This window comes from Haliotis rubra, unplaced genomic scaffold (assembly GCF_003918875.1).
Source record: "Haliotis rubra isolate DU_JTF1 unplaced genomic scaffold, ASM391887v1 Scf654, whole genome shotgun sequence".
Lineage (NCBI taxonomy): Eukaryota > Metazoa > Mollusca > Gastropoda > Lepetellida > Haliotidae > Haliotis > Haliotis rubra.
Genome location: NW_025767362.1, coordinates 215,558 through 243,064, shown reverse-complemented (window position 1 = coordinate 243,064; position 27,507 = coordinate 215,558). Strand labels below are relative to the sequence as shown.

General features: G+C 38.9%; 2 protein-coding genes across 2 annotated transcripts in view; one reads left to right on the top strand and one right to left on the bottom strand.

Annotated features, from left to right (window-relative positions):
* The window catches only part of LOC124257253 (protocadherin alpha-11-like), a 56,374-nt gene that overhangs the window by 14,675 nt on the left and 14,192 nt on the right, over positions 1-27,507 (top strand). The window contains exon 2 of the mRNA XM_046691266.1: positions 13,906-13,990. The gene's annotated coding sequence lies outside the window, so the exon portion shown is untranslated. The remainder of the gene's footprint in view (positions 1-13,905; positions 13,991-27,507) is intronic.
* Positions 16,547-17,260, bottom strand: LOC124257254 (classical arabinogalactan protein 9-like). Its single transcript, XM_046691268.1, has one exon. It carries the CDS (start codon positions 17,258-17,260, stop codon positions 16,547-16,549), a length of 714 nt encoding a protein of 237 aa, XP_046547224.1.

Below are 27,507 nucleotides of genomic sequence, written 5' to 3'. Positions count from 1 at the left end.
ATGTGAAATGTACAGGCTTTCATTCCATCTCAGATGTCACTTAAGTCATGATTGAGTAAAATAGTAAAACCAGTAGCTCTCCCCCATTTCTTACCCCCCTAACAGTCCCACACCAGGCAAACAGCGAACCAGACACGACATCTACAGAGGGGGGCAAGATTTTATCAAAGTTCTAGAACAAAACATTATGAATATGATAACACACCCACAGAAAGTGTTCTGTCAATATGTAAAGTTGTAGATGGTATCAGTGTGAAATAGAATCTTGTCAACACATTTGAACACATTCAGAATTGATCTCCAGTCGAAATGTGATCCTAGATAAACAAAACAGTACCTGACCACACTTGAGTGGCTATTCACTGCCCCAGGAACAAAGTTAAATGAAGGTTTCTGATGTGTCCCTGCACCAGCCATGTACTTGACACTGACTGCTCGTGTCGCTTGTCACCACGGACATGCTGCATGACACTTGACAGGTCGTCAAACTGACAACCAACAGAGGCAATTACAGTCTTTGCACTTCAGGATCTGGAGAAATACTTATCTTGTAGGTGTACTGTATGTTGAATATATTAACACCAGCATACAAGTAACTTGACATCTAGGTTTGAATAAACAATGTTATTTAAAATGTGGTCAAATGTAACCTATGTTATATTTGGGATTACACTTTCTTAGTAAAGTACAGATTCTATAGTTCTGTTGGGTTGAGTCCCATCCGGGAAGCCACAGTGGCTGAGCGGGTTAGGCGGCTGACTTTGTGTGCTGGCGACTAGGTGCCTGACTTTGATGGTGAGAATTCGAATCCTGTATGGGACTCAACACAACAAAAGCACTAGAAATCTGTACTTTACTAAGAAAGTGTAATCCCAAATATAACATATGTTACATTTGACTACTTTCTAAATGGCATTGTGTAATCATAGCTTTCGGCCGCGGGTGCCGTGCTAATATACACTTATCAGAGGGGTACACAAAGTCCGCAATCTAGACTACCAGTTGTCCGACTTCCATTTTTGTGGAAGCTGCGTTGGCTGAGCGGGTTAGGCGGCTGACTTTGTATGCTGGCAACTAGGTGCCTGGTGTGGGTTTGATTCCCGAATGGGTCTCAACTCAACGAAAGTACTAGAATCTGTACCCAGATAGACCTTATGTTACATCTAGGTTTGTCAGGACAATATCACTCTAGTATGTGTCATTATGTATATATAACAGTATATAAAGTATGAAAGAATTAGTATCTGTTATGTACAGGTCAGTTCAAAAGTATTTAATATCTTCATGTTTGGTCTGATGATCCTTAACCCACTGAAAAACCAGACAATTCCTTATCCCAAATACCTGGTGTCACCTTGACATTTTGATCACTGATTCAAGGACAAGAAAGATGTCAATGATGATGATGATGATGATGATGAAGGTGATGATGAAGAATAAAGACAAATCAATGTGGTTTTAGTGTTTCTCTCATTCCTTATATAAGACATGTTTTTAAACATAACCTCAGCTAGAAGTAATTCTAATCTTACTCAGACTACAATAGCATTTCCTGATGGCATGGTAGTTTGTGCAAGACAGCTACAAGGTTTTAAAAATCAATCAAATGTGTCCCAGAATAAACTGAACATTGCAGCTATCAACCAGGTACAACATTATTTGCTTCCATTGTACATCTTGTCAACTGTATCGTTTAATTTCACCCTTGATACAGATTGACCCTAACACCTGACTTGATGGCAGTTTTAGTCAACAAATCCATTGATCGAGGAAGTGATGCCTTTTCTTCTAAACAATTTACTAATGAATTATTGTATGATGAATGAGCACCGCTGCTGGAGAATGTTGGTCTGGAAGGCAGATCAATGTTGAAGTGTTTGTTGTGTCCTCCACTACTTATGGTGGTGTTGAAGGGAGACAGCTCACTCAAGGCATGCATGACCACGACATGTTTGTAATGACTTCCATCTCCTGAATTAACAAGTTCCCATGTTGCTGACTATAAATATTTAATAAGACTGGTATTTGGAACAAACAACAAGTCTTGCTGTCAGAATCTGCTTATGATATATTGTAAAGGATTACTTTATTATATAATTATTTCTATATAGTAGTAATGGTAAATTAAATAAAAATACTTGTACCATATTTTTGGTTTCCTGTATACAAAAGCATGACTCTAGCTAGAAACTGACTAGGAAAACTTAAAAATACAATCATATGGTACAAAAAGGTTCTCTGTGCACCAGCAGTTGACGCGTGATACAGTTTTCCTTCCATTTAGAATAATCTGTAGGGACGACTACATCTTGTGGGAGTTTAATGGCAATAATAGGCTGTTAGTGCTGTATAAGGTCCTGTCAGAATAGATTGTTGTTCATACTGTCAACCACGGGTCAGCAAGGTCCAAACTTGTCAGCTGCCTCATGCTTAGTCATGAAAAGGAGTAGTAGACACAAGAGAGGTGGATATCTGGGGGTCAAGATGGTGTAGTATTGGATCATACTCGGAATACATGGATTTCGTTGTTGACACTTCCCCACTGTGATTCTCCAAGGCATCTGCTACTTAGGGCTCATATGATTAAATACCTGCATTGCAGGATTACTATTATTCAGTGCAAACATGATGCGGCAATCAATGTCTGAAAACAGGGACCAGAGGGCTTGCATGTTTTGGGGGATGTACATGTTTTGTTTTGTCACATAGCACAGACTAACAACTTCATTTGTTAACCGGTTGGATTGCAAGGATCTTACTAGAGGTGTAACAGTTTCCACAGATAACATACTGCTCCATATGCCCTGCTGAAGAACTGCATGCATGACAGCATATCAACATGCACAACAGCATATCAACATGTACAACAGCATGACAGCATATCAACATGCACAACAGCATATCAACATGTATCATCATGCAGCATGCACAACAGCATATCAACATGCACAACAGCATATCAACATGCACAACAGCATATCAACATGCACAACAGCATATCAACATGCATGACAGCATATCAACATATCAACATGCATGACGACAGCATATCAACATGCATGACAACAGCATATCAACAGCATATCAACATGCACAACAGCATATCAACATGTACGACAGCATATCATCATGCACGACAGCATATCAACATGCACAACAGCATATCAACATGCATGACAGCATATCAACATGCACAACAGCATATCAACATGCACAACAGCATATCAACATGAGAGTGTGCAGTCTGTCACCTAGATGTTAAATGTATTGATACAACGTGCACAACAGTATATCAACAAGCTATTTCAAAGTAAACCTTGACATTTCAACATGAAGCTGTGCATGCCATGTATGTGTCATCAATGCTTTTGGATCTTCCAGTCATATATCTTTCGTCAATAATTTGTCTTTTACACCAAGTGGAAACAGTTTTACCAGATAATCTCCAATGAATAAATCAAGGTCTTTGATGTTAAATGATGTCTGTCGTGCCTGTACAGATTCAGTATCACTGTGGAGATATTGTCACATGTGTTGAGGATGTCAGTCGTGCCTGTACAGATTCAGATATCACTGTGGAGATATTGTCACATATGTTGATGATGGGATGCCTGTACCCGATTCAGTATCACTGTGGAGATATTGTCACATGTGTGATGATGCCTGTACAGATGTCACATGTTGATGATGGGATGCCTGTACAGATTCAGATTCAGTGGAGATATCACATATGTTGATGATGGGATTGTCACATATGTTGAGATATTGTCACATATGTTGATGATGGGATGCCTGTACAGATTCAGTATCACTGTGGAGATATTGTCACATATGTTGATGATGGATGCCTGTCGATTCAGTATCACTGTGGAGATATTGTCACATATGTTGATGATGGGATGCCTGTACAGATTCAGTATCACTGTGGAGATATTGTCACATGTGTTGAGGATGTCAGTCGTGCCTGTACAGATTCAGTATCACTGTGGAGATATTGTCACATATGTTGAGGATGTCAGTCGTGCCTGTACAGATTCAGTATCACTGTGGAGATATTGTCACATATGTTGATGATGGGATGCCAGCCTGGCACACTTGTTTTTGTGTAGATATTTCTGTTTTAGCCATCCTATTAAACCATGATATATGCCCAACAGAACACAAGATATTTCTGTAAAACCTTGCTGACATATTTTACTGAGTGTGTTTGAGGTTAGTGTAGAGTCAATCCAGGCCTGAAGGGGCATTATGGGACAAAACAACATCAGTGAGGTTATCAGTAATCCACATCTTACCGCTTTAGTTTATAACTTTTCTCAGGAGATAGCTTGCAGCCCATAGGCACTGAATTACAAAGTTGACATTTTCGGAGATATTTTCTCATTATCTTTACCTATCAGGTATAAAGTTAAATCCTTAGAGAATAATCACATAATTTTCCCATGAGAAAGTTGAATTTAATGATTATTATATTCCTAGTTATAATCCCAAACTAAAGTCAGTCACAACCAGCACATTGATGCTTAGGTCAAGCATTGGCCTAGAAGGGTGCAACAAGGCATCAGTAGGGTGCAACAAGGCATCAGTAGGGTGCAACATGGCATCAGTAGGGTGCAACAAGGCATCAGTAGGGTGCAACAAGGCATCAGTAGGGTGCAACAAGGCATCAGTAGGGTGCAACAAGGCATCAGTAGGGTGCAACAAAGTTCCAGTAGTGAGCAGAAATGGTTTCTCATTTTGTGGCAGAAATGCCAAACTCCATTTTGTGTCAGTTTCAAACATTTTGTGCCAAAGTTTTGTGAGTTACTAATATTTCATATACACAGCAGGTTAATTAAGTTTTATGTACATGAATGTGAAAATAAGCTGTGGGATAGATACATTGTGAGAACCATTTATAGACTTGGAAAGTTGGACAGTAACTACATCTCCACATCAGACCACCTTTTATCAAGCTTCAACTCGGGTGGTAGATCTCCAACAATTATTTGTTCAAGGGGTGGGGAGGGGTGAAGTGATGACACGATATCATTTTATCATTTATTGGAAAATATATATTTTTTTCAATTTCTGCCCTATCCATCTTCATGTCAATCATTACACAACTTATGTGGTTTCCCGGTGTGGACAGTTGGCAGATTGTTGGCCCTGGTGTTGTCCTTGAACCCATACCACTGGTGACACGGAATCCATTGAATGACTTCTGCACTATTACTCACAAAGTGTTTAGGCTAACATTAATGTCCATGTTTAAGGACATAAAGCAAGGCCCAAAGACAGTACAGTCAAGATGAAATGTACAAGCAATTGACCTAGGTCATCACAATGACCCTTGTAGATTGCAGCAGATGTTGGTCTTCTGTGGACATGCTCTATACTCAATTAATGGTCAATCACAGACATTATGTCCACTTACTACCCTTGGTCCCCAACCCCTCCCCCGAAACCAGCAGTACAGCCCCTCCCCCTTCCTGCCCTACCACTGATTACCCTGATGCATGCTGGGAATTTAAAAGACATATGCAATCTGTCTAATTGTGGGTCTTCTCAAGCAAGTCACCTTTCAATTTCATTAGCTCAATCAAACTCGTGAAGTTTTTCAAGCCAGTTTTCTTTTGACTGGAGGTGACAGGGAAAGAAAAGATCTTGCCAGGAGGGATTCAAGATGGCTGCCTCTATTAGGGTTCTATAGTTTCTGGCTCCGTGAAGGAGTCAAGCCTTTGTGATGAGGGTCTTGATAGCGGAGAAGTACCTCCTTCATCTATCAGCTTCTTCTCTCAACTTCTCCATGCCAGCTGGGTTGAAAGTTTTAATGAGATTTGTTAGAAGGAAGTGTGTCATGGAGACAAGTTGATAGTGTTGGCTTCCCAGTGGGGACTCCGTGGATAAACTTCTTGTGTGTCTTCACTTCAGAGTAAAGGAATACTTCACATGTGAACCCTAACAGAGGTGAACTGCATGTTGAATGAAACGTGTACACAATTTCATGGTCAAGTCTTGATTGAGCTGTGAACATTTGTAGAAAATGAAATATTTAAACAATTCTTTATAAAATGTTTATTGATAAACGTCAGGGTTCATAGGCTAAGGTTAAGTAAAAATCATTCTGAAATGAACACACAAGTATTAAAGCAAACCTGATGTCTCTAATTATCAAGAGCAGAAAAGGTGATTGGTCTACTTGAGCTTGAGATGAGAATGGAATGGCGTGAGTTTTTAATACAATTCTATGCTCTGGGGTCTGTAACCATCATTGTCTACATGTTTGCGTGAAAGCTGACTACCATGACCAGTAAACATTTAATGGTATCTTAATTTGTTTCATTCTGCATCAAATAACATGGATGCTTATACCCAAGTCTTGTATATTTCTTATAGAGAATATGATAAAGAATCATGAAAAAGAATAATTGTAAGAATTATCAATTATTAAATTTAGTCTTTCAGAATTGTTTTGACAAGTGTTTTACAAATGAAACTGTTCATTGCCTTGCCCAGAAGGAGCACCCTAGTTGGAGTGGACCCACTCCCCCAGAACCTTGTTTGTCTCCCTGACATATGCAGACACTTGTATTGAAAGGAACCAATGTTGGCAGCACTGTCCCTGCTGGCAACACAGTCCCATGAACTGTCCTCAATGGCTGTTTCAAGCATGTAATTGATGGAAAGTGTGTGCAGTCCAGTGTTAAGTGGAATCAAAGTAACCCTAAGAGTTTGGCCAAGTGTTGGTCAGTGCAGAGGTCACAGTGGCCACAGCCCTTTGACCACCACCCTGACCACTGTGAGAATGGTAAATGTGTCTGTAGAATTTAATGAGATTTGGCCTTGAAACTGAGTGGCTATAAGAGCAGGCTTGTGTTATGCAGTTTGAATGGAGAGGTGGCACTTGGAAGTAATCCTGTTGAAGAGGGGAAGGTGACACAAAGTCAGGGGAGTGGACAAGCCCCCTTGTAGGTCAATGGGTCAGCACTGACCCTACCTGGACATTGATACACATCTGGCCACAGTGCACCTGGCCAGGCGGGAAAAGTACAAAACATATGTTTAAACTGTTCAGATTACAGGTAAACTTAACAAATAGACAACTGCATATATACTCATGTCAATAATGGTTGTCACCCCCTTCAATTTTTTTTATTGGAGAGGGGGTGTGGGGTTGGGGTGGGGAGTGGGGTGACAACCATTATTGGCATGAGTATATGTATGTGTTAAGCATTCCACAACAGATACAACTCTATCATCATAGAACAGACAGGAATTATTATCAACATGAATCCTGACACTACAAAATATGTTGATTAAGTCAACACAGTGTGACTCCATGATACTCCAATAGTCTGTGGTTGTGTTTTAATGCCACCTTAAGTCATTTCATGCCGCCATGATTATGAAACTGTCACAGATGATCACTTCATAAGGTTTACAGTGTGTACGTTATGAATAATTGCCTTCACTCACCTATGAACTACATATTCCAGCACGGCACCACACCCCTGGGCCTGTCAACATGAATCCATCACCATATGTCAAGTAGACATCAAGGTGCAATCAACCACAAGGTGAGGGTGCTAAATGCCTTCTTGTGGGTGCTCACATCAACAATAACTGGGATAGTTAGGTCCCCTGTGTCAAACAGATGTGGTCTCCTATGTACAACTGCTAGCATTAATAGTAATAATAATAATAAGTTAGGCATTTTTATAGCGCCTTAATCCAGAAAACTGCTCAAAAGTGCTTAGTTGTATGCTCTTTTCAACAGTTTTCAGTTCAGATCTGAAACTTGTGATGTTGGTATTGTCACGTAAGTAGGCTGGAAGTTTGTTCCACACACAGCTCCTGCTTTGCAGAATGTTCTATCACCATGTGTGACAGTACGTGTGACTGGGACAGCAACTAAGAGAGTTGACATCGATCGTAGCAGTAGGCCTTTATTGTAGTTTACAAATGGTTTACTAATTCTAAGTATTTAAAGTTCCAAATTAGGTTACTGTCAATGAATGAAAAACAAACAAGTGTTAACTCGGGAAGGATGTGTGAATGCAGTCAGAAGAGTATGTATTTTAGAAGTAAGAAGATTACAGACAGATGAGTGAAAGCTGAAGAGAACATCAACAATTGTTCTGATCAAAGGTTTTATTGTCAACTCTAAAACTGTTTCAGAAGCCATTTTTGGTTTGCAGATGATTGCGGTTTCTGTCCTTGGAACATGTTCCTGTGATAACACTCAATAACACAGAATCTGGTGTAAGAATGTAAAATAGTAAATAGTAAAAGAATGTAAAATAGTAAATAGTAAATAGTAAATACTAGTTTTCAAGCAGGACTTCAGGTGTTTTTTTACTGGTCATGAAACATTGGTGAATACATGTATGTACATGGGACTCAGTGAAAACTGAATGTACATGCCTTATATCATTTTCACTGATACACTGGGACTATGTCACTGATACATAGTACCTCCCCTGTCACTGATCATGAAACATTGTAACCCCAGATACATGTATGTACATGGGACTCGTTCCTGTCACTGATACATACAGACCAACATCAAGCCTCAAGTGTTCCTGTCCTGTCAATGCTACTGTAAAACATCAAGCCTCAAGTGTTCCTGTAATGTAAATGTAATTAAAGATGAATATCATTTCATTTTAATTTGCCCAAAACATACTCTACATCGAAAACAGCTTATTAAACCCTATATTTGGAAGAAATCAAGTATGTTGATATTTTTACAATTATTAACAAACCCATCTAAAGTGTTGCAAAATTATGTAAATACATTAAGTTATGTATGTAAGTACCCTAATGTTTTGTCCAGCCTTCTTTTGTAAATGTACAAATTATGTATATTTCAATGGATAACCATGTTCTATCCTGTATACAGTGTAAATCGATGACGAGGGGCATATAGCCCAAGTCTTTACTGAATAAAGAACCTAAATCTGAATCCTCAAGAAACCAGCATCTGCTGCAATAGGCAAGTCCAGCCCCAATAGACAAGACAATTAACAGAAGCCTGTTTCACAGACTGGGTAATTGCAATGATACAGCTACTTGAACTTGAATTAGCCAATATTGGAGAATGGCCGATTGTGTAAATAAAGGATTAGGAGATTGGGTCAAATCTTATCTAAGAAGCAGACATAACATGCAGTGATAGAGTGACCAGATCAGCTGTGAGAGGGTGAGAAAATTGATGGGATTTAATGGGTGTCATTGGGAGGAGAGACAAATGTTGGTAACACTTCGACCATCTGTCAGCTGCAGTGGATGCAGAGTGTGAGGATAGACCCTGGAGCCTGGCAACCAGGATGTGAACGCTGGACCAACCTTTCCGTCCCTCACCTTTAATCTCAAATAACATACAGTATAATGTGACAACTGCTAGAAAATGCACATTACATGAAGTAATGTCAGAAACATAACTCTGTAATTCCTCATCCTTCCATTCAGTAAATATCCTAATAGAACCAACCACGCTGTACTGTGTAGTTCATGACAGTCTGAAGCGTATTAAGACTACCTTTGTACGAGCAGAGAGTAAGTGACCTGGGTCCCGTTCCTCAAAGCGATCGTAGCACTACGACAGTCGTAAGTCTATGTTAAACCACGCTGTACTGTGTAGTTCATGACAGTCTGAAGCGTATTAAGACTACCTTTGTACGAGCAGAGAGTAAGTGACCTGGGTCCCGTTCCTCAAAGCGATCGTAGCGCTACGACAGTCATAAGTCTATGTTAAAGTCTGAGGAGCGGGGCCCTGTTCCTCTTGTTTGCTGTAAGACATAAATGGGGATCAGATGGTCAAGCCTGGGTAACTTGGCAGGTTGTGTATCATCCTACTCCAGTAGTGTAGATCATTGCTCGTGCTTTCAGCCACTAGGCTGACTTCATTGTTGAGATGCTGGCATGATTTGGCTGGAAGTTTGGTGGCTGTTTAGTGGCCCTCACTTCACAACTACAAAGGTGCAAAGAACACTGATCAGCTGTGTGCATGGTCCCTGGTTTTAAAACTGTAGGTCTTGATTATTAATCTTTTAATCACTGCAGGTGATCTGAGACCTGAATTTCAACGTACTATATTTCTTCATAGTGTACAAATATATGCTCTGTAATCTTTTCATGTCAACATGTTTTCCAGGTGAGAGTTTATTTCCACTCTGGTCCATGTTTTATTGATGACGCACAATTAGACCAGAAATATTAAGCTCTGACGAGACAATTAACACCTTATTCAGAGTCGAGACTGAGTAATGTCACCTCCATGGTCTATACAAACCAACATTCAGCTTACCCAATACCTGCTGAACACACACAACACTCTCCTGAATAACTAGATTGATTTGGGATTCTATAAATTAACCATGGTTCTGCTTCAATAGTTACAAGCAGCTTGTCATCAAAGGTTGCAGCTCCTTAGCTAGTTATGCATGAATGACTGAGATGCTTAAGATGAGCTCACATGAATTTTTAAAATTGTCTTACTCCCTCTAAGATAAAATGACTTTTGTCATGAAAAGAGAAATGCTGAAACTGATGATGCCATCGCGTAAACATCAAAATAGTGTTTCTCATTCATCTTTCAACCTGGAGACAATGTTCATTTTCATCCCATTTACAAAACTGGAAGTCATTTATATCTGGAAATGATCATGTCCCTTTGAAACAAGCCACCATACATGGAGGGTTATTTCCCCCCACTATGAAGAAAGCAGATTGTGTGTAGATTTCTGAGTTGGAGAATATATTCCTTGCTGCAGTTCCTTATGAACCAATGAAAGTCATGAAACATAACACAAAGTAGCCTAAACTCAGTTAATATTTTCCTTTAAGTTTCAATAAAGCAATGTACCAAATATTAACATTTGATGATAAATTAATAAACCATGATATGGAAGTGTTGTTTCAACTTCCACCAATAGTACAATCTTTTCCCTCTCATGTCCCGACGTTCCAGACTACAAACAAAGGAATCGTCAGCATGTATTACAAACTTCTTTGATGGGCATTGATGGTTATCAACATTCTTCATGTATTAGAAAATTATTTCTCAAAATTCCTTTTAGTGTCAAAAGATTAGTTATTTTAAAGATTAGAATATGTCAATTGTAAAATACCCAGAAAGACTGTATTTAATGATGTCAAGTTAATGAGGACTGGTCTCTACACACTCCTGACAGTTGTAACAACTGTTTAAACAAAGACTGCCACAATTTGAATACAAACACGCCAGTTGGAACATATTGCTAAGGGTGAGCAACATTTTCAAACTCTCCATGGTTGAGCACCTGGTGGCGTATGAGGTAGGATTTCCATTTGACTGACTTTTAAGTTTATTATCATCCAAAAGGCTGTGTTGTAAAGGTTTTAAGGACCTGGATCAATTATAATGGAATGTGAAGCAATTAGTGATGTTTTGGGTCAGTGACGCAATATGTTAGACTGATATTGGGCATTGATGTTGTCTTTGACAATACCATTCTTTACCATTCTTAATATCAGTAAACTTTACTTGTGGAACATTTCACTATTAGTTCATTATTAATGTTTAGTTTTTATTAAGTTTCAAAAGAAACTAACCAGTTTTTTAGTGATTTGGAAAGACCGTCTGTATCCCTTAATAGTCAAATCATATTACCTGAATAATTAAATAAATGCAATCTTTTTCCTCATCGTTAAAATTTAGGGGGGATGCGGGTTGAAGTCTTACCATTGATTTTTTTATGCATAAAAGATATCACTGATTAGTATTTAACTATACTTTTAGAGAGTTTATTTTGAAAATTTACAAAACTACTTCCCACTTCCATTTTTCACATCAAAGAAAGTGGACTATTTACTTGAAGTGCTTCAGAGAAAACAATGATTACAGTGGAGTGGACTTGGGAAATGTCAAATATTTATCTCTCCTTGAATGTCTCACATGAATAATTGCCACATTTGCTTTAAAACTCATTAAGACTAAGTGTGTTGTGATAGGTCATTGTTTAACAGACCCTGGGCCACAAAGGATTTAAAGACCATTGTTCTGCTATCTGACCACTCTGTGGCCTAATTAGCACTAGGCTAGACTTAAGGTTTGATTACAATTCCCCTTCAACACTTAAAACTAAACTTTTCACTAATCCAGTTTCAGTTTATGGAAACCTCTGTACTTCCTTTGAAGACTGTGTGTAGTTTGTTTACTGCACGGTGTGTTTTTGTCAAGTTGAACACAGAGTGTTAAGCTGTTAAACAGGCAGATGGGGAGACAGTAGGCTTTGATTGGAAAACAATATATCTGTGAAAGTACAACATCGGAGGGGCCATTGTTTTACTCTTTCATGCTGGAATTAAACCAACAGCTGTCTTTGACTTGATCAGTGAGTGTTAGCGCCACAACCCTGTTGTAGAAAGTTTGTTTGTGAAGTAATTTCTTCCGAAGAGAAGAAAGTCGGTGTTAAGTAGATTGAACCTAGTTACTTTATTCTGATTGTTAACTGGGAGATTAATTATATGTTCAGTTGGTTGATGGAGGAACCAATCAGAGGTAGATGTGATTGGGTTTATCTAGGTGCCTCCATTACTGCTAATGTACATGTCACCTGCAACAGATGTTATGTTTGTACGTGTCACCTGCTGGAGCATCTCAGGTAAGACATCAGTTTCAGGAATATTCTTCTGTAGGCCCAACTTCTACGGTAATTTCATCCATGCTTATATGGTATGTTTGTCTATACTTTTATTCTGTGAGGGGTAGTTGGGTAGCCTAGTGGTTAAAGCGTCCACTCGTCACACGGAAGGCCTGGGTTTTGATTCCCCACATGGGTACAATGTGTGAAGCCCATTTCTGGTGTCCAAAACTGTGATATTGCTGGAATATTGGTGAATGCGGAAACCATACTCACTCACTATATTCTGTCTATTTTTATACTTTAATATGATAGTTTTCTCTTTACCTATATGGTATGTTTACCTATATTTTTATACTATGTTTACCGTACATATATGGCATGTTTATTTATACATATATGGCATGTTTACCTATTCTTTATTGTTTCTCATGTTGCAACAAGTTTCCAATTGATGTGAATGAAGACTAAAGCGTTTGATCTGAACCAAGCCAGGAATCTTTGGTTCAGAATCTGATGGAGTCTTGTCCTTGATCCTTTGTCATCCTACTTATTCTTAAAATACACACTGAATGCTGAAAGAGATGTTGTTGGTTAAAATATCAAAGTTCCGTGGCAAGGGTTCCTGGTTGTGTATGACAATTAGTGTTTGAGGACATTATGGAAGTGCATTGATTCAGTAATCAGCTGTCTATCTGATGTTTATTTCATCCGGCAACGACAAAGTCAAACTGGTTAGCATACTCTTGTAGTTTCTTCCTGTGAATATGGGACAAATGTTTCCGTTGGTTACAAGACAATATCAGTTTTTTGTGTGACAAATTCCAACAGTACTGCGGTGGTGGATGGACATTTACTTGCAGCTAGTAATCTCGTTAAGGTTTCACGTTTCAGTCGGGTCTGAGCAGGCGAAACAAACAGTATTTCACAAATGTACTGTAAAATACCCTAGCTACAAGTTTAATACAGCCCCTACTTCCTGGGTTTACAAGTGGAAATCAATTTCAAGGACCCTCGCTATAAGGATATGTACATATCAGTCTTTATCGTAAATATGTCAATTTGTGTCAGTATCAATTTACAAAATCAACGGATTGCAATATATATCTCAATGTGTGTTTCAAAATTTGGGTATATAATGTTAATTTCAGCTTTGTTGTTATAGTGAGGGTGTATGTATTGCAACATTACACACTCTTGTCTTTGGCTGGCTACAAGACAAGGGAGTCGGCTCTACAGTGGGTCCAGCCCAGGAAGTAGTGTTCGCTCACTGAAAGGTTTCGCTCGTCTGTTACAGAGTAGCTATCAGCGAGGCGTGGGCTGCGTTCGCACATGACAGCAGGTGATGCAGAGATGCGGCGACGTCTTTAGCAACAACACAGGTGAGGACACACATCATGGAGTTGTTGTAGTATGTGGCGATGTACATTACTCTCGGACATTCATTTCCTGGCGTGAATATCTGACAACTGTTGCTGATTGCATGTTTGTCTCTGGTTAAGTGACAGATTCCGGAACAGCACGCATGGAAATGGTAAGGTTATTTTAATCCATGTATTAATTACACTGGGACGTCCTCCATCGAGGATGGTGACAGGAGGGCTGTAGACACATTTTAAAAAGGCTTCATTTTAAGGGGCGGCAGAAAAGTATGTTATTTTCTAAATCTGAGTCATGGTTTGACTGGGGTAATTTTACTTTTTTCTGCATTTAAAATGAACAGATTTTCTGGTATCATTCAATGAGCTAATTATTCTGAACACATTTTCTTGTATGTTATTATATGTATTGTGTTTATTGCTAATACAATGTCTTATGAAGCATACTGTATAAGACACGTATAATGTGATAAACTAGCTATGTAGAAGATTTATTTAAATAGGGCCATATATTGCCATTTGAAATATATTTCATATCCATATGTGTTATTTTTAGCAAAATTTTATGAAAAAATATTTTTGGCAAATGATGATTTCCTTGATGTTGTAATGTTGATTGATGAGAGCTAGTTGTCAGCCAAGTAAGACATTTACAACTCTGTCGGCTTCAACTGACAGCATCTGTCAACGCCACTATGTATATATCTGCATGTATATCTAATACTTATCTTGTGATGATGGACTCATCGTTCATCTAGACCCTGATCGATGATCCATGTAAAAATAAAATGAAGACCACAATTTGACAAAAATGTTTTAGATTTGAAAAATAGTTTGTAATGAACTAAACTGTCTGAAATCCATCAATAATAAATAAATTGTGGATGATTATTTTTTGGCAAAGTTAGAAAAATTGATTTTTTAATAATTTTTATAATTCATATATGTGAAAAGTGAGATTTTTTTTATCTCTGCTGTTCATATGGAACCTTTTTACAATTGTATTCATGAAGAGATACGTGCTGTAGAAATCAGCTTATATTATATTAATATCTATTTTCACTATCTTTGCTATCATACTCTATTCGATTAACTTTTAATTTCATTCCAAAGAATCTAATTATGTATTCAAATTCCTTCAGATGTCAATATTTCTTCAGTGTACCTGTTAACATATGGTTGATATGAGATATATTTCCATGGAAGGAAATTTGATAATGGAGCATCAGGATTAGATGAATGTTGACACTTGTTCCCATCAAGTACTGTCTACTATAAGGTTGTACAGGTACACTGTGGACTCAGGTTAATTGCAATCTGTCTTGCCCGCTTGTCACTTACTGAAACAGGAGATGGGAACAGTTTACACACTGCCACGCATCAAATATTCATAACACCAATATGCAAATGATTCAGCAGCCATTAATTATTCAGCTACGCTGTGTATGGGGTATTCTTGCATGGTACTTGTTCCATCTTGACAACTGTAACAAAGGATGTGGATGGCACACTGTCAAAACTCACACTGTATCTCCACATCTTGCACGACTCATAGATTGTACTGTTCATTAGTTGTGGTTTTTACATATTTTGTGAGGTTCATTTCATGGTCCATCTGAGATTTTCTCTTCCTTGCAAAATTTGTTACAAATAAATGTCTTTGTTATTTTCTAAGGTAGTTAAGATCCTTTTGAAAAAATATGAAAATGTTAATAATTGGTATTTGAAATTGAGCGATCCTACTGCTGTGGAGATTGTTCAGCATCAGACATCTTGTCAAAGATCTCGGTGCCCGGATGCTTGGTTTGGTATTTGTTTACCATTATTTATACATGTTCTGCGGCAGGGATTCCTAGAGATGCAGCGAGACATGGGTGGAAAGATGCGTGAAAATGACAGGATATATACCACAATGCTGTTTAAACTAGTCTCTCCCTAGGTGTAGAGAACAGTACATTGTGTGTAGCCCGGAAATAGTGTATGCATATTTTATTGTCCGGGTATATATTACCAGGAACCACAGTAACATGCACAGGTGTGGAGTTTCTTTAGTGAAGGGTCAGAGGGTGGATGAATGTTGTTGGTAGGTGGGGTGTCAGCAGTGGGGTGGATGAATGTTGTTGGTAGGTGGGGTGTCAGCAGTGGGGTGGATGAAGGTTGTTGGTAGGTGGGGTGTCAGCAGTGGGCTGGATAAAGGTTGGTGGTGGTGGGGTGTCAGCAGTGGGGTGGATGTTGTTGGTGGTGGGGTGTCAGCAGTGGGGTGGATAAAGGTTGTTGGTGGTGGGGTGTCAGCAGTGGGGTGGATAAAGGTTGTTGGTGGTAGGTGGGGTGTCAGCAGTGGGGTGGATGAAAGGTTGTTGGTGGTGGGGGTGTCAGCAGTGGGCTGGATGAAGGTTGTTGGTAGGTGGGGTGTCAGCAGTGGGGTGGATAAAAGAAGGTTGTTGGTGGTGGGGTGTCAGCAGTGGGGTGGATGAAAGGTTGCTGGTGGTGGGGTGTCAGCAGTGGGGTGGATGAAGGTTGTTGGTGGTGGGGTGTCAGCAGTGGGGTGGATGAAGGTTGTTAGTAGGTTGCTGGTGGTGGGGTGTCAGCAGTGGGGTGGATGAAGGTTGTTGGTGGTGGGGTGTCAGCAGTGGGCTGGATGAAGGTTGTTGGTGGTGGGGTGTCAGCAGTGGGGTGGATGAAGGTTGTTGGTGGTGGGGTGTCAGCAGTGGGCTGGATGGGGTGAACAAGGGTGTCAGGTTGTTGTGGTGGTGGGGTGTCAGCAGTGGGGTGGATAAAGGTTGTTGGTGGTGGGGTGTCAGCAGTGGGCTGGATAAAGGTTGCTGGTGGTGGGGTGTCAGCAGTGGGGTTGATGAAGGTTGCTGGTGGTGGGGTGTCAGCAGTGGGCTGGATGAAGGTTGTTGGTAGGTGGGGTGTCAGCAGTGGGGTGGATAAAGGTTGTTGGTGGTGGGGTGTCAGCAGTGGGGTGGATGAAGGTTGCTGGTGGTGGGGTGTCAGCAGTGGGGTGGATGAAGGTTGTTGGTGGTGGGGTGTCAGCAGTGGGGTGGATGAAGGTTGCTGGTGGTGGGGTGTCAGCAGTGAGGTGGATGAAGGTTGTTGGTGGTGGGGTGTCAGCAGTGGGCTGGATGAAGGTTGTTGGTGGTGGGGTGTCAGCAGTGGGGTGGATGAAGGTTGTTGGTGGTGGGGTGTCAGCAGTGGGCTGGATGAAGGTTGCTGGTGGTGGGGTTTCAGCAGTGGGGTTGCATGAATATGCAAGCGTATATAAATTGCCATCTGTTGGTTTGAAAATATTAGCAGATAAAAGGTCATTGAGCCTGTGTAACTCTCTCAGTGTCACTAACAGACAAGAAACATATAGAGTGGGAATGTATTTGTTAAAAAGTTTTCTTCAGCTGTGTAGAAAGAACAGTGTACTAACATGGGATGTTCACCTTGAGTAGATGTTCACCTACAATAGAAACCCTTCCTCTCCCAATATGGAACAGCTGTGTAACAGTTTCAGCTCATGGGTGGGGAGGGTGTAGGGTAGGGTGGTCCAGAGATAGGGGATGTATATTAAGTAATCTCTGAGTACATCTTCTGTATACCAGATTATGTATCTTTATGCCACACACATACCCCCCATTGTTTCCACTGTATCCACAAAAGCAATACTTGACATAATTTCAGTATAACAGCCACAGTTCCTGCTATAGGGTGGAAGTGGGGTTTGCCTCACTGACCTAGGGGTCATGAAATAAACTTCTTTTTTTAGATACAGTGAAGCAATTAATGTCAGGTGCCACCAACAAATCATTGTCCCTGTCCTAGCCGGAAATACCACACACATCTACCGGTAATCTACAACTTTCACTCTACATTTGTAGCATTTCATATTCTAAGAACTGTGTTCAGTCTAAATATTTACAAATTTTTTACAATGATCACATCATGATCAGACATTTCCATAATTTAATTAAAATAAATGTTCAGTATTAATATGTCTGTTTGCAAGCATATATATTTCTCCAAAATATATTACATGTATAAGACAATATAAATTTCACCATCAAATAAATTGTCTTGAAGTAAAGCAGATAATTCTTGGTACGTTATCTGTGTTTAATGAGAGATGTTGAAATGTACATATGTATGTTTCCCCCCATCCAGATATCAACATGGTCATGTATCAGGGTAGCCCAGTCGTATGTTTAAATAGTGCTGAAATACCTCCCTTTCCATGTCGCATAAACCTTCATCGCGATCCGGGATGGGGAACAACAGCATGTCATTGGTTAGAGCTGAGATTCACCTTGGAAGACAAGTTATTTAGATCAAGTTTTGATGAAGTTGACGACACCTATTTCCATGTGGTGTAGTGTTTATTTGAGAAAGCTGCAAACAGTGAAGATAGTGGCTGGGAGGAAGGTAAGGAGGCTAGGCCATGCTTGTATCATCAGATAGCATCCTTATCACATTTGAATCCACTTCAAGATTTTCTTGATGAAAAGGATTCAATATCATAACATATTCTTCAACCAAATGCTTCATTTATTCTCTGCCATATCACATCGCTCCTTATCAGCCTATTAATTGTTTGTAGGAATGATTCTACGTGAGTCCAGCTTCATTATTGATGAATTTTGATATGGAAATGGTAATGCATTTTTCTTTTGAGATAATTTCTTTGTATGAATCATATTAATCATTGAGATGTTTGATGATAATGCTGAAATAACTTTGCTATCAGACTACTTTGATTAAATTCAACTTAAATGATAGTTGGAACTTGAAACTGTTTGTATTGATCGGTGTGAAGAAGCTCCTGCTATGCAGCCTGATGTCTGGTTGTGTTAGAGCTCCTACTGCCCCACCTTAGCTCTAGAGATCTCCAATAAAAAATGTGAGCCGCTGCTTTTTGTGGTTTCCTTGTTGTAAAAACACTTCTTGTCTCAAGTTTGTGCCAAGGCCAGATCCCTCTCTTCCCTGTCAATGTTTGTCAGCCCAGCAATAGTCGTTCCAGTCGTCACCCACAGACTCAGGGGGGAAGTGCAGGCCTGGATCCAAATTATACACTTCTTTCATTATCGGAAATTCTGGATAGAAGGTACATTTACATTTGGCTTGACACAAAAACAAATTTGAAAAAGTTTGTCGTTTGTACTGGTTAGCTGATCAATTTCATGTCAGTTTCAACATTTAAACCAGCATGTCTATGTTTGATTGAGACAATCATGGACTCCTTGCATGTCACTTTCATTCTGATTAATAACATGTATTTTCCTTCTCTAATCATTAACATGCTGTTTCAAAATGATTGGGTCACAATTCTATCGAAATTAAGGAATCAGTTTATACCTGTCAGATGACCTTTCCACAAAAAGCAGAAATTAAAACTGTTGACTGTTTGAACCCATGCTATCTTGATCAAGGAGTATTTAATCAGTGATGTAATGCAAGATTGTTTCCAATGGTACAACACTGTTATTGCACCAAAGGATTCCATGAATCAGTACTGTAGAATCCCTTGCCCAAATCATGCCAGACCAAGCAAATCGCCAGTCTGAGCCATGTAAGACAATGTTGGTTATTGAGAGAGCCTGAAGTGTGAGATGGCCATCAAATTTAATAATTGATAGTAAATGGCTGATAACCACAGCACCACCCGACGCCATTATTTCACCTGGACAGGAATGTGTTGTCTGAGCTTCAGAAGCAGTTAAATATTCTGTGTCAACCTACCAGTATATCTACCGGTATATACAGTCACAATGTATGAAGGATGTGTCAGTGTGGGATAGGTGTCATGTTGGGGAGGAAATGTAAAGAAGTAATTATTCAAATGTATTCAGTTTGCCCAGAGCCAGGTGTAGTTTCTCTATGTGACTAAATAGTTGGGTTTTGTCTCCATGTGGGAAATATGGAAGTATATTTATGTTTATGAAGGATCATGTGACAGATGTGTTACCTAACATACTTACTTCATAACAGGTGTTACCTTGCAATACCTATAATGTTACCCTGGACTTGGCATCAAGGTACACCAATCATCAGCTGTGTAGTGTTGTACATGGTCTCTTGCTTTATCTCCTTACAATGCCACTACACAAGGAACAACCTATTCCATGATACAGCAAGGAGCTGGGCTACCTAACCCAACAGTGCCACCTGTAATGTTGCACACAGCAATACTGGGTACATGGTTTATTGTTTGTTATCATACACACAGCAATACTGGGTAAATGGTTTATTGTTTGTTATCATACACACAGCAATACTGGGTACATGGTTTATTGTTTGTTATCATACACACAGCAATACTGGGTACATGGTTTATTGTTTGTTATCATGGGTAGTTTTTGTTGTTATCATTCATTTACTGGTACATGGTTTATGTGTTTGTTAATTGTTTGTTATACTGGGTACATGGTTTATTTGTTTCAAATCTCAACATACACACAGCAATACTGGGTACATGGTTTATTGTTTGTTAAAATTGTTTTTATTGTTTGTTATCATAAACAGCAATACTGGGTACATGGTTTATTGTTTGTTATCAGGACTCTTAAAAATACATTTTATTGTTTGTTATCATACACACAGCAATACTGGTACAGGGTTTGTTATGATTTGTTTCATATGAAAATTGTTTGTTATTAAACACACTGCAATACTGGGTTGCTGCTTATGTTGAAAAAAGTTTTATGGACTTATTTATTGAATAAGAAATCAAGTAATCCAATTTCTATTATTTGTTTATGGGAGTTGAGATGCATATGAACATCACAAAAACCTGTTTTACAAAAATGAAATATTTTTCCTTGACTACAAAATTGATTTATTTCCACTCTTAAAGAATTGTAGCCAGCAAACTATTATTATCAAAGTAGCAGAAATGGACAGCTTTTCAACGCTGAAATTCCTCCTTCATTATATAATAGAATTTTCCTTTCTAAGATTTTGGTGTAAGTACCTACCCTCATGTAGCCTGTATCAGGTGGAATATGGCTCCTATCTGTACCCCCAGGGCATCACAATATACCACCGTGACTCAGCCCCAGGGGGTAGGGAGGAGACCAGATAGCAAGGGATCTGATAAGTTGAAACTGTTGAAAGTCCTCCTCAGGGGAACATTACAGGAAATCACTGAACTGTTCTCACCTTTCACGGTTTTGTTACCCAGGTCCTCACTTTAAGGGAGATTATAGTGTTTTCTTTGTGTGTTAGGGTGGCGATGAGCTGCTGGTACAGGGACAATTAGGAAACATGTCTCACGTAACTGTGTGAAACAATCTGTTAACAATCAACTCGGGCAAAACTGTTAATACATGTACGTGTTTATCACAAACTGAAGTGATAGAAACACAAGTCCCAACAACAAATAAATAAATAGTTTATTCATAATTTCTGCTTTCTCTGTAAATCACTGTTCATGTTTTTGGACGTACTGTGGATAAAAAGGTTTCCCACACAGGATATTTTAGCATGAGGGTGTATATTATTTTTAATGGGGAATATTGGTATTGTACAAAGTTTTTGCTTTGTATTCATTTATGTTAAAAAATGACCAAGTATTTCCCATGCTTTATATCAATGTTACATGAGAAAAGTCATCACTATACAGTAAAGCTGTTGACATTACTCACACCAGTCATTGTGATGTCACTGACAGTTGACTCTCGTCTGTACATATCACATCCCTACAGTCATAGTACACGCTCATACATTTCAGCAAAGAAACATACATTGTGGCAACCCATTGCATACGCCTCATAACCCACGTTTCAAAGGAGAAAAACACGAAACTCTCACGCTCATTCATTGATGTGAAACTTCATGTTCTGCTCATTTCTTAATTCTCTGTTCATAAGTAGCTTGTCAAGAGATGTATATGGTGGCCAGTTTAAATAAGGATCTATCCATATTGTTTGCTGTTAGACGACAAGGCTAGCAGCGTAAATGGGATGTACACATTCACAATTAAACCTTTAGTGCTTGAGTATTTGCATGTGAGTCCTGTATTTGAAAGGCTGTGTAATGTAGTTGGGCTCTCCTCCCTGTTATATGTGGGCTGGACCTGCATGCATCTATCTGAACTGGGCAATGCTGTGTCAATTTGCCCCTCGGTCTGTGGCTAGTCCTCGGCTGAAGGATGGTGTGGACAGAGGTCCAGAGGAGACAATGTCTGTGAGGATGTGTGTGGCCACGCTCACCTTCTCACCAGCATGGCCTGTAATGATTTGCTAGCTCTGTCAATGTGGGAACTTTTTCAAGGTAAGAAAGTTTGCATTTGGTCAATATGGATTTCAGATTAACACCTTTCGATCAACATGTAAAAACTTTTTCTATATTGAGACAATATCCTCAGATGATTTTTTGAAAAATTGCCATCCGAGCCTGCTGCAATGTATGTAGAGTTCGGCGCAGCGTTTTCCATGATGGCTAATTGTTTCTCTGAGCCCCCTTTACTCATAGCAGAGACCATATAACAAAAATATGGTCTCTGCTCATAGTATTAATACGTAAAATAGATGTAAGCCATTTCGGTATTGTATGTACAACCTTATGATACAAACTGATTGCTGTCCTTAGTTCTCTATTTAAGATGTACCTAGTTTGTTTTATGTACCATATTGACTCAAGTTAAGATTGTCTCAGGAACATCCTTTAAGCTATGATGCTGTCTTTTTGTCATTCATTAGTCATTTTACTTACGTTTGAGGGTTATAAATAAGAATGAAGAGTTCACATGACGGTATAGACTAAACATAATTGATCCCATTTCAGGTCATACTCATATATTTGATAGCATCTGATAATTTCACCTCCTTAAAAATGTTGTAGAGATTGTTAATGCATATTTTGATCAAGTTGCTTTGATCTTAAATGTAGTTCCGTTGTAACAACAATTTTACAACCATTTAAATTGATGTTGGATTTCAACAGAAAGTTCCCATATCACAGGCATTGATTTATTGACAACAGCAAAAGACTCAAAGATCACGGAACTGAAAGATTCTCAAATTTATCTGAAACTTCTTTCAAAGGAGATAAGAGTCCCTAATAAAGTGCCATTATCCCCAAAGTCTTTTCTTGAAACAGATATGGCCGCCATAGCAGCCATATTGGATCAGCTTACCCTGATAACAGTAACAAAAGGGTGTACATCTTGCTATCTGACAGGGCTCCAGCCTCTTTAGTGTTGTGCTGTGATTATAGATGACCCTGTGTCAGCACTGACCACAAATTACAAGATTTACCATCCTCTTTCATCCACAGGTGTTTTTGGATGGGTCAAACTCATGGACAATTTGGTACATTTTACTTGATTTATTAACCTAAAGAAAGCACATGAATATGCATAGCAAGAGATTGTCTTTCCCATTATTTGGAAAAATGTGCTTCATTAAATATTTACACTAATGGCACCTTAGCGGGAAAGATGATATTTAGTGATAATATGTAGTTATTTCATATCATATTTGTTATTTTTAATAAGTTTTAGAAAAGCTTAACATACAATTATCAAGTTTTAACTGTATGGAACAACCTATGAAATCCTTGAAAGATGCATTGAAATAAGTAAAACAAATTACAAAATGTTTCTTTCATTTCAACAATGAATGTGGAACATTTATTCCATCTGATCGATGAAATTCAAGATAGAAGACCTGACTCCTAATCAACATGAAAAGGTTTCTTCTTAACACAAGCTTTTGACTTGCAATCATGCAAATCATACTTATCAGATTTACAGAGTAAATAATGAAATTGATTACTCCCGATTCACCAGGAATTAAGTCAATATGTAACCCAGCTTGACTGGCCCTGTAAAAGACTCATTGTTAATCCTAATGACTTCATTGTTCCCCGTCACCTCGTGGACGGCCAGCCATGTGAAATAAATCTGCTTTTCTGATTGCACAATGAAGGACTTGAGTGAGTATTAACATAGATCCACAGATGCCCGGTTGTTGGAGACACATTGTATATTTCCATGTACGTTTAATATTGTTCTGGCCACCTGGGGGACCGTGAGTGATTCATAATGAGAGGTAGTTTTAATACAATAGCATTAGTGTTGTATGTCAGTTGTAGGCCTTTGTTCAGGACATGTATCTGTGTATGGTATGCAACTGGTATTATTGTGGGGACGTGTATGTGTGGTATATGTCACTGCTCAGCGTGTTGCATGGAAATACATGTACTTTACATGTCACTTGTTAACTTGATTTATCTTTTTTAATCTTGAATAATGTATTTTATCCACATTTTATTTCAACAAATTGGATTTTCTTGGTAATATCAATATATGGTTATGATATTTAAAAAAAAAAATTTACACTGAAACATAAAACAATAAAGAAGTAGTCATCTATAAAGTATCTTGCCATTATTGTATTCAACAACTTCTGAAATGTCAATCAAACAGATAATTTCTCCAAGTTGAAGTAAGTGCTCCCGGTGTATTTGATATGAGTAGTTGTACCCAGTCTGTCCATGACAACACAGGAATGTATCCTCCAAGCTGATACACTATCACTGTGCAGGATTAGGAGAATTAAATGTACGTGTGAATAGAGAAAATGACCATTTAATATGAACAGCATGACTTGCAGGGGCTAACTCTACAGCTGATAGGAGTATAGTCTCAGCTCAGCATGGTAACCTGACTTACTGGGGGATATACCTGGGGGACAAACTTGTTATTTTGAGGGGGATTTCTCAAGTGAATCAGAAGTTAAGATAGGGGACATTGTGGTTAGATACCTACAATAAACATTGCTAGTGTTTTTATAAAGGTCCAGTGTGTTTGTTGTAATGGTAAGTGATCACATGGTGACACTACCTGGCAGTGATAGAAGAGTGATGGATTCTACATGAAACTTTACTGCAGATGATTTGATTCAACCTGACTGTATTTTTCTATATATAATAGTTTTCTCGTCACTATATTCTTAGCAGTTAATGTTTGTGTTTGTCATAAGGTAATTATGTACAAACATTTTCCATGTACATTCAACATTTAGAGAAATTATATCAGCTTTCACACAACAAATCCTATAATTCCATTTCACTTAAGTGAACAAGATTTTGTCAGTTTTGTTCAACCTCCAGTCAATTAGCCTATAATGTAAATCCAAATGTAACTGAATTACCTTCCTTTGAATTCCAGCCATTACTGTGAGAGCATAATATAATCCGTGTACACAAACCATCTCTGTGGCTGTCAGACTGTTAATCTCAACTCAAGTTTAAATTGACCATTAGGTGATAAATAAGAGTCGGATGTTGCCATCAGTATCAAGATGTGGTCCCGAGTTGTGTTCACATCTGTGTGAGAACCTTTAATCTTTTGTCCCCAGAAAACAGTCTACAGTTTCAGCTTCATTCTTTGCTGAGATTTGTTTTTTGCTGTCCGGTATTGGGTTTGCCGACAAGGGTCGGCATCTGTAATGTGAACTTGCAGGTTTGATTAAAGATTTGCTTATTGACTCAGGTGGAGAAAAGGATGTCATGAATCAATTAACTGCAATGAAATGTGCACCACTATGTCAAATTCATGTCAGCTTCAGGGGCGGTGGGGTAGCCTAGTGGTTAAAGCATTCGCTTGTCAAGCCAAAGACCCGGGTTCGATTCTACATGGGTACAATGTGTGAAGCCAATTTCTGGTGTCCATAGCCATGATATTGCTGGAATATTGCTAAAAGCAGCGTAAAACTCACTCACTCATGTGATCTTCAACTCTGAAATGCATACCTACAAAAATGAAACAGACATGACCATGTTATGTGAGCTGCCAATGAAACAGATTTGGCAACTACTGATGGGCTTAATTCAGTTGTTTCATAACAAAGTACACAAAGTTATAGCAGTCAGTTCCTGGTAGAAATGTAACACTCAGGCAATTTAATTTGTTGTGAACCAAATGTGCTGGCACTAAAAAATGCACCTGTGACCATCCCAATCTACAAATTAGAAATGAGATGGTTGTCCCCGGTATCAGATGGAGTGGTGTTGATAGCGTAATGAAATGAGTGTCACTGGCTGTAGCAGATAAGAGTTACATCATCACAGGCTCACTGGGACACCAGGTGTCATTAACCTATCTCTAGTTATTGTTAGCGTTGTCTGTTACCTCTGTAACACCCAGCTGTGATAAGACAACTGCCTACAGCAGTGATGGACAGTTGTCTATTTCAGATAGGCGTGTGGCCATTGCACCAGTAATTACCCGAACAGTTCCAGTGTACAGCAGACAGACACAAGTGGGGATATGTGTTTAGCTGATTGTCTAGTGATGTAGAAGCTTTAGTGGGAGATGGCAACATGTGCAGGACTCGACAGATGTACATTTCAACAAAAATATTCATTTTTTGAAAGTGTGATATTTTTCTACACATTTTCTACACATGCTTAGGCTTCTGTTACTCATATATAAATGATTCATGTCATAAACACAGAGAAAAGTCTGTGTATGAAGGCGTCACCATGCAGGAATAAATGTTGATATCAGGACATACATTTCATTGTGTCTGGTGTATATTTTACAATTATCCTGTCTAGTTGCATCCATGTCCCTCACCCCCATGAAAAATCCTCATGAAGATTTAACTCTGATTTTATTTGAATTTTATACCTCCCCCCAGCAAAGATGAGAAGTGTTCCCATAGGGGGCTATATGCATTACTTGTGGTGTTGTTGACTCGTCAGTTGTACGACACCTTGTCTCACCACGACAGGTAACAATGATGTTTGTAGCTAGGATGAGAAATTCATTCCATGTCCCCAACTTCTGTCTGTATTGCTGCAGTGTTATATGTGTTTGTTTGGGTATCAGAGGAGGAGTGTTGTAACTGATGTAGTGTCCAGTCAGCTGACCAGTGCCCCTCACAGGATCGCAATAGATCCAGGTGGTAGATCTTCCATGTGAGAACACCACAACAATTTAGGTAGGGGGTTGGGGGAAGTGATGTTTTAACATATTATTCTATGCAGCTCAATAATGAAAATCATTAACTATCACTCAGAAATAACACATCATTTTTTACCAAAAATATATATAAGTCACTATATTTTCTGTCAAAGAGATTATAAATATTTAGATTGTGATAATGTGCTGGACTTTTTTTAAACACAAAGTAAAGCTGTGTATATTATGAATTATTCTAAAATATTTTCTTTAAAGTTATATAATGCTTGTAAAGAATTATATATATGGAGTTGACATGTTGAAGGTATTTACAATCCATATATCACATGATAATTGAACCTGTAAAGAGATGTAACAAATCTTGTGTATTGCCCTCATTGTTCAGGCATCATAAATGTAACAGCCCTAGTAACACGGCTATTAAGCCAGATTGCAGCATGCTACTACCCCCAGTACAGCCCTGGCTGGTGGGGGCACCCTGCAGTAGTCTCTGGTCAGCATACCCCACAGTAGCCAGTGGCTAGGGTGTCCACTCAGCTGGAACATCTGCCTAAAGCTGTCAATTAGAGCCCCAATCTGGGAGGGCTGTTGAGGCCAGCTCAGGCGT